Raw genomic sequence first — 16,286 nt, forward strand, 5'->3', positions numbered from 1 at the left:
AACTCTCGATGAGGAAACATATCAACACAGTCTCATCCTCCTGCTTTCCCACCCTAGCCCTGCTCAGGAAAATCTGCAAATGGCTCCCCGCTCAACATCAAATGTACCATCACCCAGGCCTTCATCATCAGCCGCCTGGACTACGACAACTCCTTCTATGTGGCAATCACCGCTCAACTCCTGACCATCCAGAACTCAGCAGCCAGACTCATCCTCGATCAGCTGAGGCGGAACCACACAGCCCCCTTCCTCAAAGCTGTACACCGACACCCGTCAGCAAACTGCTCACCCACACCTACAAAGGTCTTCACAACCAGGGCCCAGCCTATCTCAACCACAGGCTGAACTTCCACCAACAAACCTGCAATCTCTGTTCCTCATCCCTCTTCTATGCCCACACTCCCCCTCATTCACAGAAACACGAGGGGGGCGGGGGCATGCCTTCTTTCACCTGGCAGCCAAATCCTGAAACAGCCTCCCCCCTCCCTCTCAGCACTTTCCCCACCCGGCAGGAGTTCAACTACGACCTGAAGACCTTGCTCTTTGACTAATCCTTCTCAGCAGTAGCATCCCCCTAGCACCTGGATAACCGCCGGGGTGATAAGCAGTGCTTTACAAATCCTGTTTCATTTGATTGATGACTGGGCATTGCCTGAAAAGCTCATTGACCACACCCAGGCATGGCAACACTGCTGCCAATGGCTTGTCCGAAAGAATTGGTGGTGTCTACGTCACTACGAATCATAAATTTGGCTGCATTACAACTGATTTGAATAGCTTGGATGAGGACAGGTTGGAGCTCCTTCAGGACACCAGGGAGGACTTGTACCACCAAATACCAAAGAGCATGTGAATAGCAGCCTAGCAGGCTACTGGCAATGATGAACCTGAGGGCCAAACTGGTGGAAGAAAATACACTCTTCCCAAAGGTTTCTACCCTTTTGAACTCTGTATTGGGGGAGTAATTGAGAAACTGTTCGGATTAGTCCAGCCAGTAGCGGCCTTCGCCTCTTTGCTCTCAATAGAGAGGTGCTGGGAAGAAAATGCGGGATCTTTGGAGGCAGGTCGTTCGTTTCATGCAATTTGGCAGTTTACTGGCAGGAGAGAGCAAGTTTAGCCACAACCCTAGTATCGTATCAGCGAGAGTCTCGTCAAAAGGTAGTAGGGACTTCGTAGTTTTCCCCAGCTGAAGTGCATTGGTCAAGATGCTGGTGGTGACCTTTATGGTGGGGAGCTGGAGGTCAAGAGCTTTATCTGCCCTCCAGATGACCACCAAGAAAGAAACACTCTCTTTAGTTGCAGGATGTGGGGGAGTGGGAAGACCAGAATCAGGAAAGGTATTGAGGCCACTGGTGTATAGAACAGGTCATCAGATCAGTTCTCCTCATGATAGAGTTGACCAATTTTCTCACCTGCATTGTAATCATTGTCAGAATCTGTGCTAAACAAGGAAGGAAGTGTGTGGGATCGTCCTTGTGGAGGTAGGAGGTCAAGTGCAGGTTGTGGTTCAATCAAAACTGAATGCAGTCAAGGTCGTACTGGTGCTAAATCTGAGTTAGATATTACAATGGGCATCTCCTAATTCAGCGTCGATGGTGGAGAAACAGAGTCAGTATGGGGGCGAGGGGACACCGGATGACGTGTCTGAGGTAAAGCCTCGCAGAATTCTGGAATCTACCTCTGTGTCACAGATGGCTCCGGAAACTCGTGTTGTGCAGGGACAAACTGAGCGAGATAGGCTCCAACGACCGACTTCGGGAGCGAGATTGAGGTATGGCATGAGCCGCACGCATTCTCAGGAGTTTGAAAGTGGAGGGAAGAGGCAAGTCTGTTTTGATTTTTTGTGCTTCTTCTTTGACTTACCTGATGATTTGGAGTGCAAATACGATCGACCTCCGGACAAACTCCTGTGGCTCTTAGACTGGGAACAGACCAAGCTTGACTCTTGGACATTGAGCCTTCTTATGTTTGGTGATGTAGAGCTTCTTCTTGCTGTCCCGTATGGCCTTTGGATTCATTGATGTGCAGTCACTGCAGGCCTTTGAGCTGTGGCTCACAATCAAACCCGGCAAGGATCTGTTACAGGCATTTGCGTGCAACAGTCCTAACAGGTTTTGAATGTTGTCATTTTGAGAGCTGACATATCCCTTGCACACTAGATTTAGCAATTGTTTGAGTGGTAATAAGTCTCTGAAGAGACAAAGCAGCTCTGGATCCCTGTCTGCGGATGTATGACATTACAACGCATGCTTGTACATCGCATGCTTTTACAACGCGAGTTTTACAACGCATACCATTACAACGCATAGTGCTTAGGGGCGCTGGATAGTGAATAGTTTAATTTACTATTCCAACTCCAGTCCCCATGGATAGTAGGGAAGGTGTTGGATAGTAAATTAAACCTATTCCCTATCCTAGAGCGCCCCCCAGCGCAATGCGTTGTAATGGTTTGCGTTGTAAAAGTTGCGTCGTAAAGGCACTGCGTGGTAAAAGTTGCGTTGTAAAGGTTGTATACCTTTCTGCTAGTGTGGAAAGAAAGGAACTGAAACCAGCAGATATGATTGGTCCCTGCATGACATTTGTGGAGTAGTACTGTATCTACGCGGAGCTGGATGGCACCACCTACCAGCGTGTAGAAGTACTATTTGAGAGTTTCCAGATCAAGTCTGATGCCACAGGAATATTCCAACAATGAAGAGTCTGAAATTAGAAATCTCTATCAGAAAGTGGGGATTCACTTCTTTCAATTAAAATGACTTTGAATTGCATTCTTCATATTTAGGGCCCAATTTATTAGGTGGTGGTAGGGCCGTCTCAACATTGTCTCCCACTGCACTCTAGCCACCATAGTCCACGACGCCGGCATCCGCGGCAAGGCCCTCTACTGGATCCGCCCCTTCCTCACCAACAGAAATCAGCAGGTCAGGATTCCTCCCTACCTCTCAGAACCAACAGTGACCAACTGTGGAGTGCCTCAGGACTCCACCATCAGCCCACCCTCTTCAACGTCTACACGGCCCCCGTGCAACCATCATCCGGAACCACAGGCTCAACATTGTCTCATACACCGACGACACCCAGCTGATCCTCTCCCTCACCAACAAACCCAACAACAGACACAACTTCCAAGAACGGATGAATGCTGCATACCTGAACAGCTGCCTTTCCTTCCATGCACCCAAAAGACACCTGCCATCAGCCCAGCTCTCACTGGCAACCATCCCCTTATCAGCAAGACTAGAATGGGAGGAAAGTCCTTTTCTTACCCCCTCCACCTTCGGCAATCTCCCACATTGCCCCATTGGCAGAGGAAGAGTAAACAATTTTCTCAATATCACATCATTCAAACCCAGGCCAACAGGTTCCAATGAAGGCTGAGTTGCCACTACATCACATCTTCTACTTACAACAGAGTCCTGTAAGAAAGACCTCGAATGGTTTTATCTGAATTTCCAAACTGGTGTGATCAGTTCTTCTGACTACGTTATTACCTAATTACCTTATGTGCGTTGAAGTAGATAATGTAAACATGTAACTGTAAACTGAAAGAAAACATTCAAAGTGAAGAAATCATTAAAATTAGGGCCGCTAGACAAATATCCTACTTCATTGTACCTTCGGTTCTCCATCTTCAGATTTTTCGAAAGCTGGACGGTACCACTGAAAACAAAGTTCCTTATCAGAAGAGCTGTTGGCCATGCTACCCTGTTCATTGACTTTTGCTTCTGAAGTTTTAGTGGACGATAGCTTCATTTTTAATACCTTTTTCTCTTTTCCATTTCGTCTGCCATTCACCTGAAATCGTAAGGTTAAGTATATTAGTGTTTGTTTTTATATTTATAATAAATTGCACAGTGCAATATAGTAGTCACTAGCAAATGCAAGTCTTGCAATTAAATATAGAGGAGAAGCAACATTGTTTCATTTTTGTGGGATCTTTACTGTAGTTAGGCCCTTTTACTCTTTTTAAGAAAGGCCAAAAACTGTGAGATGTGACCTGACAAGGACATCCATAGATTGCTTTTTATGAATCTATGATTATGAGACTAAGAAGGAATTTTAATATGATTGATGCCCATTTTCCCTTAGACTCGCATATATTTGACTGATTTCTTTACATTCAATGTTGCTCTCAGAATTGAACAAGCATTAATAGAGGCCAAAAGGTCCTTAGAGGTAGCGAACAGACTAGTTTTGTCAATATATATGTTTTTGCTTTGGATGGCTTGATGCCCTTTTTGCATGCCCGCCACACATGCAAACCAATGCACACTTGCATCATGGGCAAAAAAACACTGCTAAAGCCAATAGGTTAGTGCCTGGTAGCAAGGGCAAAACCTACTGTATTTTCCAGTAGAACACATACACTTTTAATAGGGGCTTGCATGTAGAGACAAGGGAGGGGATTGGTGAGTGAAAGGCTGTAGGTAAAGACAATTTTAGCTTTATGTTCACAGAACACAAGGATTGCCCACGATCCGGGGCGGAGAGAAACCTTCACATCCACAACCAGCCCAGACTGTATATCTGCCAGCCATTAGCAGCTTTTCAGTGGGCATCAGGCGCACTTGCCATCACTCTCTCCATCAGTCCCAAGAAGTCCAGCTGCAGCCTCCTGCATGGTATTCCAGATGTGGAAGTTCATCCATGGCTTCCAGAACAGACAGGCGAGGTGATGAACGAGAAACATGAGTGACTGAGTTTTTTCCGGCAGCCTTGCCCTGCAGCTTTCATGCCATCCCTGTTTCACCCATTTCCATATTGGGTAAAGCAGAGCAGAGGGGTCTCTCACAGAAAGAGTGACGTTTTAACCCCATCATCCGGAATGAAACGCTAGCAAAACTACTGTAACGAGGGCAGTGCCAGAGCAGAAGGTGGTGCAGCATTTTCTGTCAAACGGAGTAACCACGTTTCCCACAGCCAAATGTTTTCAATGTAGTATTAAAAATCTAGATTAAAGAGCCATCTCTTTTTGGATAGTAGATGATTTTATATTTCAATTACATATTCATATTCATTTAACAATTCATGAATAAGATTAAAGTTTTGATGACATACACAGACTTATCACTAGTGAATGATTTTGGCTTTACTCTTCTGAAATAGCTGCCCTATTTTCCTATGTCAATTGGTCACTAAGTCATTCCTTCGTTTGTTACTATCTTTTGTTGCTATCCTGCCTTACTCTTGAAACTCCATTGCTAGATGGCTGCTATATATGTGCACACATGCACAACAGCTATTTTAGAATGATTTGGCTTTGCCAATGCGTGTAAAGCATTTTAACCAACACTGGTACAGCTAGAACACGACCAGGCCAGTGTGAGGAAAAATATGGCAGCTGGCAGGTGTTCCGTATCAATGGAGACCACGTTATGCACTGCAGAGTGGAGCATGAGGTTGAGGCAGGGGCACAAAGACAGCAATAGAGAAGGGACACTGGCAGAAGAGTAGAGGGTTTGCTGCAGGAGACGACTTAAAGCCCTCTGAAACTTTGCATGAAATTCCATGGAGTTAAAGACAGCCCACCCAGTCAATGACAACTCATTAATAATGCAAACAACCAGGGGCTAATCAAAAGCTCAATCTTTATATATATGCGTCTCAAAGTGGGTTCTGGAGAAAATGTTGTGACCACAGATCATTGATGATTATCCTCCTGTTGAACACGTTAACTACCTTCAGTAACACTTCATCTGGTAGAGACAATATCTTGCCGCAGATTCATAACCTTTGAATTTCCCAGGCGTCAGACTGGTTCTGGAAGATTTTTGCATGAGCATTACCCCTGCACGCCAGTAGGTGGTGTCAACCAGCTCTACAGAGAGTTGTTGGTGATGTCTGTGCCATAAGTGATGTCGGCGTCACCTATATTGGTGCCATCTTGGTGCGCTGACGTCAATTACTTTTTACAACATTCCATGCCAGAAGTGCAAAGCCATTATGTGCACTGACCCTGGTGCGTCCAAACTAGTGCCCTGAAAGGGACCAGCCCTGACTCTAGAGCGCTGAGTCTGGGTGGGTCGGTAAGGAAAATGCAGCTAGATGTTGTTTCAACCAGATAATGCATTACCAAGGGTAAGTAACTTGTTCATCTGATAGAGACATCTAGCCACAGATTCCTCACGGTTGAATAGATACCCAAGCAATACCATCCCCAGTGGTTCGCTGCAGACAAATTCTAAACAAAAAAGTCCTGAAGGACCTAATGGGCAAAATGACCGTCCTTGCAGACCTGACTGTCCAGGCAGTAATGTTTGGTGAACGTGTGCAGTCCATGTCCGCGTTGCTGCCTGGCAGATGTCCAGGACTGGGACTCCACGTGCCAACACAGTGGCTGAAGCTTTAGCCCTGATGTAATGAGCCCTTAAGCCATCAGGGGGCTGCCTCTTGTTCAGTGTGTAGCAGATTTTAATACAGAGAGAGACACAGTGCGTAATGGTTCATTTCTGCATTGCCCAACCCTTCGTTGCTCCAACATACCCCACGAAAAGTTGGTTGTTCACCTGGAACTCGTTGTGGTCAAACAACACTCTTTTTGGGTCTAGGCAGTGAAGCCTCTGCTCTTCTTTTGAGGGATCTGGAGGAGAGTAGAAAGCAGGCAAGGTGACGGCTTGGCCCACATGCAATTGTGTTATCAATGTTGGCAAGTAAGAGGCCTTAGTGCAAAGTACCAGTTTATCTGGAAAAACAGACATGCATGGAGGCATGGATGATAAAGCCTGCAGCTCACTCACCCTCCAGGCAGATGTTATTGCCACAAGAAGGCTGTTTAGATAGTGAGCAGCCAGAGGGACAATTATGGAGAGGCTCAAAAGGGGCAGACATTAAGCAGGTAAGAACTATATTAAGATCCCACGGAGGCCTAATGAAAGGAGAAGGTAGAAACATACTTACAAGACCTATAAGAAACCTAAAAAAGAGGGTTGATCAGGCAGCCACAAAAATGCAGACAGAGCAGAAAGGTAACCCTCTACAGTACCCAGAGCAGAACCCTGCTGAGCAACGGTAAGAATAAAAAGAAGTACATCAGAAAGGTAAGCAGAAAGAGGCAGGCGTATACCATATTGGTGGAGGTACGCCTGGCTGCCAAGATAACATTGGAGACTTTGGAAGGAAGGTCAACAGCTGTCAGTTGTCGCCACTCAATCCCAACGCAAGAAGGTGTAGAGTTGACAGGTTCAGGTGGAGGACCCTCCCCTGCTGCAGCAACAGTGATCCTCCCGAAGTGGCAGCCTGATAGGAGGATTGATGCTCATGCTGAGAAGCTCTGATAGCAGAATCTCCATGCCCAACCTGGAGCCACAAGGATGACTTGGGCCAGGTCATTCCTAAGCTTCTTGAGAGCTCTGGACAGAAGCGGTATAAGTGGAAAGCATTCAGGAGGCCTGAGCTCCACTCAAAATGAAAAGTGTCTCTGAGTGATAGCCGTCTTGGAAATTCCAGCGCCCATAACTGCTGACATTGTGTGTCATCGCGGAGGCAAACAGATATAACCACAGCTCTCCCCACTGCTGAAAGAGACCTTGCACCACCTCCAACCAATTTATGATCTGCTAGGCATTGATGGCTGAGTTTATCGGCCATGGTGTTCAGAGAACCTACCAGGTGTTAAATCCCCATGGATATGCCCTGCTGTTCCAGCCACTTCCAGAGACAGACGGCCTCGCGACAAAGGCTCCATGACCCTACCCTGCCCTGTTTGTTGCAGTACCACATGGTGGTGGTGTTGTCAGTGAACACCTGCACCAACTTTCCCTTGATGGAGGCTGGAAAGGCTTTCAATGTGTAGTGCATGAGCCACTTTAGTGGTCTGATGATCTGTGATGACCCTCGATCACCACCATTGTGTACTGATTTTAGTGTGCTATGTTACTTTAGCCTTCATGTAGGATGGTCTTGCATTACAATAATCTTGCCAAAGAATAGAAGGTGTGGAATGTCGAGATGCAGAGTTGTTGGTGATGGTGCACACATGTGCTCCATAGTGGATACTGAGGGATTAAGTGCATAGTGTTATTTGAGTTAGGTGAATTATGAGTTTAGCCTATTGGCTTTGACGTGGTCTAATATTATTCTGCTTTCCAAGTAGTAGAGGCCTATGCTTGAGCAACTCCATATTCTAAACTGCAGCCATCTTCTGAGCCTCTGTAGGTGAGAGGTGATATTTGAGATTACATGTGTTGTTCACCGGCAGTGAACCAGAGCAGACCAGTTCTTATCAGGAGGAATGTGCCTTCTTCGCATTGGCCCCAGAACAAAAGCTTGGCCAGCTGCTGTTGGGTGCTTGGTGTGGAAAAGTACAGGACTCTTGTGAGAAAGGTAGGCGGGTTCTTCCAGAAGCTTCGATAGAGGATAGAGTTCTATATTAGAGAAAGGGGGTCCGTGAGAGATGCAGAGAGAGAGAGTTTCTGAGAGGCGGAGAGCTGGAGAGACGCTGAGATGCTGGTCTGGTGTTTTGGCGGTCTGATGATACATCACAGTGCAGACGTGCAGACGTGTGTGTGCCACAGAGAGTCCGGAACCAACCAGTGAGGGAAAGAGAGACGGACCCTTCTTCAGATGACAAGACGCCTAAGATTATGGTGAGGTGTTCGATGTATATCTAACTTTATCTAACTATGCTTTTATTTTCAGGCTCTATGTATATCTATGTGCTGATGATTGCTGCTAATGTTTACTGTGATATTTAGTTATTTCTTTCTTTTGTCATCCTATTATCATGTAATAAAGAAACCCTAGAGCATATCATTTGTTGGTATTCCTTGGTGTGTGGTGTCTTTCTATAACCTGAGAAAGGGTGTGGTAAGTAATGACCTGGTGACTGACAGAAGCACCAAAACATACGGAGAAATTTGTCATTACACAATGCCAGTCAGATCGCTTGGAGCTCCAGCATCTTTATGGAGAGTCTGGATTCCACTGGAGACCAGAGTCCTCTGGAAGAAAGGACGTAACTGCACTGTATCCAGAACAACTCCAATGAAAGAGAGCGTCTGAGAGGGAGTCAGGTGTGACTTCGGCGTATTGATAGTAAACCCCAGGCAATGCTGGAGGTCCTTTGTAGTCTGGAGGTGGGAGACAACAGCCTAGGCGAGCCCGCCTTCAGCTGCAAGTCGTCAAGATAGGGGATGACTGGCATCCCTGATCTGCGCAGATGATCCGTGACCACTGATATCACCTTGGTGAACACCCAAGGGGGGCTGGTACTGCCACAAGGGAGCACAATTAATTAAAAGTGCCTGTGGCCTACTGTAGGCTGCAGGTAACATCGATGGGCAGGCAGGACGAAGATAGGAAAATAGGCATCCTGCAGATCCAATGCTACCATTGAGTCTCCAGGGTCCAGGGCGGGCAAAACCTGAGCTAATGTGAGCATCTAGAAATGTTCCATTTTGAGGAAGAGGTTGAGGGTTCCCAGATAAAATAGGCGAAGCCTTTTGTTCTGTTTGGGAATCAGAAAGCAGCAGGAATAGCAACCACTGCCTACTTCTGACACTAAAACCATCTATATTGCTCACATCGCCAAGAGAGCCATGACTTCCTCATGGAGCAAGGGCAAATGATCCTCCGTAAGCTGGTCATGAGATGGAGGCAAAGGAGTAGGGGAGGATACAAAGGGAATGGTGTAGCCCCTCTGAATAATCTGTAAAATCCACCTGCCCAATATTATGGACTGACAGTGGTGAAGATGATGGCTGATTCTGCCACCACCTGGACTCCCATGATCTTGTAGGGCAAGATTAGGAGGGCTTAGATGCTGTGGCTGCAGGGAGATTGGTGCCTGACCCAAGTGGTCTGAGAAGCTTGTGTGGGACGGTAACTGGGATATGGTTGGCACAGTTGAAAGTCCCTTCCGTAGCCTAGAGAGGGGCAATTGGCAGACTGGGGATGACGTGGGGCAACTGCGAGGCCCAAGGATTTGGCCATAGACAGTTGCCATCAAAGGGCATATCCATGAGGGTAGCCTGGACGTCCCCTTAAAAGCCTGATGTTCTCAGCCTGGTGTGGCGTCTAAGTGCCACAGTTAATGAAACTACTCTTCCCAGTGAGTCAGTCGTATCCAAACGCACCTTATGGTGAACTTCGTAGCGTTGCCCGTCCTTGACTGCTTGGGAGAGAACGGAGCAGGCCGTACTTGTGGCAGCACTTGCGTATCTCTCTCGATCGGGAGCGAGATCTCTGAATAGTCGTACAACATGGTGTCAATCTCTGGGCCACAAGCAGCTTCAGGGACCTCTTTGTCAAAGCTTTCAGTGTCGTGGCCTGGCAGTCCGAGCACGACTTAGAGTCGTAGTTGCGCTCGAGACACCACAGACACAGGAGATGTGGGTGTGTAACCGACATGGTGCGATGACAGGCTCTACACGGCTAAACACTGTCTTCCTCGAAGACATCCACAACACAACCAGAAGGAAGAATTCCTCCAAAAAGAGCTCGACAAAACGTCACAGAAATTCTGTTAAAAACAAGCAGAGGGGTAGCTTTTTCTCTGGATCAGCGCTAACTGGCATGGAAAGCAAAAAACTGACGTCAGCGCACTGATGATATAGGTCACGTGGACGTCACTGCTGGTGCAGATGACGCTGCACAGAGACAATTGACGAAGGGGAACAGCTCATACAAAAATCTTTTGGATCCAGTCTGAAACCTGGGAAATGCAAAGGTAAGCAATCCTCGGCTAGATGTCTCTATCCGATAGACCTGCCAGCCTTAGGTTGGGCTTTCCACAAACTTTTTACCAACTCCTCCATTTCTGCTGATCTTGTTTTTGTTGGCCTTGGAGTTCTGTGCATTTTACCACTGTTAACCATTGCTAAGTTATGTGTGTTCATTCCCTAAACATGGTAACATTGGCTTACATCTAATTAATTAAATTTACTTGTAAATACCTAGTACAGTGGTACTATATGTACCCAGAGCTGGTATTTTTCTTTTTTTTTAAATGTATTTAAGAGTTCTTTTCATTGTATTTTAAGAGAGTAAACAATCACAGAAATACAAAAACTGAGCCATACTGTTGGTCCTTGCAAACTTACTGGCAAGCTCTACCATTAACAAAATAATCTTGTGCAGTGGTGCTATACAAAGCAAAGATTTCTACTGAAACACATTACGTATTTCCTTAAATTTCTTTTTGGTATTCCATAGCATCAGTCCCCCCAAAAGATAAGTCAGGGTCCCGCGCCAACCAAAACAAGCAAAAAAAGATATAGGAGAAAGGAAAAGACAGAACGGGCGGGGATAAGTCAGGTACGGTGGATTCCTCTCTCGTCTAATTGAAGATGAAGGGGCATATTAGCAAGGGCATTATCGCCGCTTTAGCGGCCCTTTTTGCCGATAAAGCAGCGATATTTTTATCACCATATTAGCAAGCCAGCTCTAACATCTGGTTTTCCTATTGCCTTGCATGCCAGCGATAATTATCGCTAATGACATGCAAGGTAGGCGCACGGAAAAGGTCGCTAAAACAACTTCGCTCTATTAGCAAAGCTGTCCCGCGATGACAAAAGTCGTGCTAAGCCCCCATCATCACAATGTTCTATCGCCTGATTGAAACCTGACTTACCATTAATGCCTATGGGAGGTGGATTGTTAGGTTTAAGTCCACACTACCCTATTACCAAGCCTGACATTAGCGCTGTTAAATCATCGCAGGATTTCACGCGCTAATGTTCATTATCGCAGTCTATTGCAGGATTTCACATCGCCTGTTAGCTAAGCGTTGCTAATACGCTGCTAACACAGAGATGTAATCCAGCGATAGCCGGCGATAATTAAAATCACGCTAATCGCGCATTGCGATATTGTAGTGACAGGATAATTTGTACCCTTTGGACTAGTGGTGACCGTTGTCCACCGCCATCTCAGTATATACTCATGAATCCTGCCTATTTGTAGGGTTTACTTATGTACTTTGACATGGTTTTGTGCCTTCTTTGCCTCTTTTCGGGCCTGGAGGCCTAAACTAGAGAGAAGCCCTCTTTGTTCTTGCCTCGGCTGTCTGAGACGCTTGGAGGGTAAAGGTAATGTTTAGAGTTTAGCCTGTTATGTGCTAGAGAGGAGCCGGTGAAGACTGGTTCTTATCGAAGGAATGTGTTTGTCTCTTGGGTCCTAGACGCAACACGCAAGTGGCCACTGCGGGTGCGCAGGGAGCCTGCAAGCTGGTACAGGAATTCGGTGGGAGTCGGTCTGCTACTGGAAATTTTCATGAGGAGAGAGCTTTCTATCTTATCAGAGGGCAAGAGAGCAGAGTGGGCAGATAGTTTTTGGAGCGGTTGGAATTACATGGTCAGAAGGAAACGTGCAGTGTGCTGAGAATGAGCCAGATACAGTTTGAGTCAGAAGGATTTGTCTATTGGAGAAACCAGGAGGAGCTGGCAGTTGGAGTGATGAGGTGGTCTTTTGGAGTGGATAAAGTCAGTTTGGAGTTTGGAGTACAGCGGACAGTTGGAGTTACACCTGGAGATGATTCTTTGGAGTTGATAAGGACAGTTGGTGGAGTTATATCTGGAGAGCAGTTGGAGCCAGTGAGGTGCAGAGGCCATGAGGAACAACAGAGGTTGGCCCGTTGGTGATGGTGGCTCACTGAGCAGAGAGTCCTGATTCGACCAAAGGGGAACAGAGAGTTGGACCTCTTCTTAATAGGGTGAGGTGTTCTGCGAATGTTCTAATTATATCTGTTCATAATCAATCACTTTTCTTTCAGCTACCTATTTGTATGTCACAATTAATCACTTTCCTTTTAGTTTCTCATATGTGTTGGTGATTGCATTCTATTATTGTGTCATAAAGAGCATTCATGTTTAACCATCTTTACTTTTCAGTTCTTTATATAAATGTATGTGTTGGTGATTGCTTGTTAGTTGTGTAATAAAGAGACCCCTTTTACATCTGAGTATTGTTTCCATGATGGGGTTAACCTTTCTTTTTAGCCAGGTGCTGACGAACAGAAGGATGGGACATTCCCTTCTGAGAAGGTAACTGATGACAGGGGAGAGTGCAAATCATATTAGGGAATAATTCTTGAATGTAATAATTTGGCAGTTCTTGTGGTGAGAGGGTCGGATCTCCTATCCCTTACATGAGGGATAATAATTCATATGAGATAGAAGATATTTCCAGTAATAATAATAATATCTTTATTCGGTTTTAGACATTACAAAACCATAAAAGCAGCAAGACAGGTTGTACATATACATGTTTAAAAATATCAAATCTATCGTAATTTTTTTTTTTACAGGATTCTAAAATATTAAAAGAATCAATTCCGTTAAGTAATTCAGCATTTAAAGATTTTTCCTGTGCCTTATAATGCACTTTAAAAAATGTAATACATGATAGCAAGTGCATTCAGAATCTAACATTTGTAGGGATAACATGGCGGGGCGGCATTGTCTAAAGCCCCAGCGTTTTAACAGGGGAAGTAACCAGATTTTTCTGTGGGTGTTAAAATATTTACAGAACAATATGGTATGTATACAGGACTGTGGGGAGATATCATCACGTGGACAATGAGCCAACATTGGTTCCCATGTATTCTTTACTGGGAAGGCTACGAGTCTATGAGAAAGGTTACATCTGAACCTTGTCAGAAGCATCTTGTCGTAAGTACTGATCTCTACCACCTCACCAATTGTGGTTACTGCACTCTTGCCTGTACTGTGGTCCGATCACCATTTAGCACATTTTCAAATATCTGGCACCGAGAAACCATCTATCAGGGCATCCAGGCAACGGGGAAGTAACTATAGGGCGTATCATCAGGTATCTCCCGACATGTTATCTCAGGCCCTGGTGAACCATCCTCTCTCCGTGACGGGGTATCTGGAGCTTGACTTAGATACCCTGCAGTCCTGGCTCTTAGCTAGATTGAATGAGCTAGCCCCTCTACAGCCACCTAGATCTGACACCAAACGGTCCTCGGCCCCCTGGTTTACGGCAGAGGCCGCCCAATCCCGCAGACAATGCAAAGTCGCTGAACGCGCATGGAGGGCCCAATATGACGCTGAGGCAAAACAGACCTACAAGTCCATGATGAAATCATATCATGCTTTAATTGTACAGGCTAAGAAGTGCTACTTTGCTAAAAAAATTGAGGAAGCAGCTAACTCCTGTAAGGAAATCTTTTTGATCGTACGAGAATTTACTACCTCACGTTCGGTCTCAGATCAGGAGGCTCCAGATGAGAACTGGGCGGACACTATTGCCAATTTTTTTACGACCAAAATTAGACAGATTCAGGATTCCTTCTCTCCGAGATCGGCAGTTGATCCCTCGATCCTGTCTAATGAGATAGCTCACCAGCCTATCTCTGGTCCGGCGCTTTTGGACTTCCCGCCTCTTACCATTGCGTCATCCTTAGCTCTGATGAGGAACCTTAAATCTGGCTCACCATGTGATCCCTGTCCGGCAAAACTTTTAGCCAAAATGGCAGATGTTGTCAACCCACTAGCCAATCCTATTCTCAACCTCTCATTGAGTCAGGGAGTTCTGCCACTTTCCTGGAAACAGGCTATGGTGATTCCTCTCCTCAAAAAGCCCAACCTTGCCCCAGAAGTCCCGTCCAACTATCGACCAATTTCGCTCCTTCCAGCACTGAGAAGCACGTCCATAGCGTGCTTTCCAACTTCCTGGAGTCTAACGAGCTTCTCCACGCGTCTCAATCGGGCTTTCGATCCAACTTGAGTACCGAGACGGCGCTTTTGGAAGTTTCAGAGATTGTAAAGGAGGTGCTGGATGACGGAGGCAGGGTGATGCTAGTCATGTTAGACCTGTTGGCGGCCTTTGACACCGTCCCCCATGAGGATCTCCTCGTTAGACTTCATGACATCGGTCTAGGGGGGACGGTGCTCAATTGGTTTTGTTCCTTCTTGGCCAACCGCCGGGAAACGGTCTGGGCCCCTCCTGGATCTGCCGAAATGCCGCCATTGGGAGTCGGAGTTCCTCAGGGCTCAGTACTGAGCCCGACTTCATTTAACATCCTCATGACCCCTCTGGCGACTCTGGTGGAGTCCTACGGGGCCCAGATCATCTCATATGCTGACGACACCCAGCTTCTCTTCACCTGCCGTAAGAGCGAAGAATTTGATGGGGAAAGTATCCGTGAGTGCCTTGGGGCTGTTTTTAATTGGTTCCATCTGAACAGCCTCAAGTGCAACTCGGATAAATCAGAGATACTTTTCTTTGGATGTCCCTTGGAACCGGACTGGCATGGTTGGTGGCCTGCCGACAAGTTCCCTCCAGCTCAGGCGTCCAATTGGGCTAAGAACCTGGGAATTAAAGTTGACAATGGGCTTACGCTCAATTCCCAGGTGGCAACCCTTACAGGAACTTGTTTCGGCATTCTCCGGATGCTTCGAAAGTTTTTCCCTCTACTGTCCCAGGAACACCGGAGAATAATCGTTCAGGCCCTCATTGGATCCAGATTGGATTATGCTAATGTTCTGTATTTGGGTCTCCCAGAATACCTTCTACAGCATTTGCAGGTGACCCAGAACGCTGCAGCACGAGCTATTTTCGGCTTGCATCGTCGAGCCAGCGCCTCTAACTTGCTGCAATCCCTCCATTGGCTTCCCATACGGAAGAGGATAATGTTCAAGGCTTTGACATTAGCCCACAAAGCACTGCATGCCACGGGTGCAAAATACCTGCAGAAGAGGCTGGCTTTTTACCGGCCGACGCGATCCTTAAGATCGGAGTCTCTAGCACTGGCTGCAGTGCCACGTATAAAGAGGGCACGCCTGGGAGGGCGGTCCTTTAGATTTTTGGCCCCTCAGTTGTGGAATTCCCTACCCTTGTCCCTACGGTCTACATCCAATCTGCTGGCCTTTAGGAAGGGTCTCAAGACTTGGTTATTCTCTGATTAGAGCTCTATTATCTACATCCTATGTTTTAGCTTTTCTGTTGTTATGTTTTTCAGTCTCTTTTCTGGGTCTGGAGCACAAAAGCGCCGGGACACTCCTTTGGAGTAGCCGTTGCGCTATACAAGACCCATAAATAACATAACATAACATAATGTCAGATAGGGCTGGAGTTGCGGGGTGAGCTGTACCATGTTTGCATGTAGTACAGATTGTTTAGATGATACCAGTGTACTTCTAAGGGTCTCTAAATGATTCAGGGCTATTTGCTTCAACTCTTTTTCTGATAATTCGGTTAGCTTGTCAGGTGTAAGATAATACTTTTCTAGTCCCAGGTCTTGAAAGAAATGCCTGACATAGGTAAGCCATGCTATTTTGTTGCCGCAGTCCAGCACCATGGAATCCAATAAAATGTTTTTTGTC

At 46.2% G+C, this 16,286-nt stretch overlaps 1 protein-coding gene across 2 annotated transcripts in view; it reads right to left on the minus strand.

Annotated features, from left to right (window-relative positions):
* The window catches only part of CFAP54 (cilia and flagella associated protein 54), a 2,603,731-nt gene that overhangs the window by 264,065 nt on the left and 2,323,380 nt on the right, over positions 1-16,286 (minus strand). For both annotated transcript variants that reach the window (XM_078677994.1, XM_078677988.1), the window contains one exon: positions 3,616-3,795. In XM_078677994.1, the coding sequence (XP_078534120.1) occupies positions 3,616-3,795 (180 nt within the window). The remainder of the gene's footprint in view (positions 1-3,615; positions 3,796-16,286) is intronic.

This window comes from Lissotriton helveticus, chromosome 1_1, assembly GCF_964261635.1.
Source record: "Lissotriton helveticus chromosome 1_1, aLisHel1.1, whole genome shotgun sequence".
NCBI lineage: Eukaryota > Metazoa > Chordata > Amphibia > Caudata > Salamandridae > Lissotriton > Lissotriton helveticus.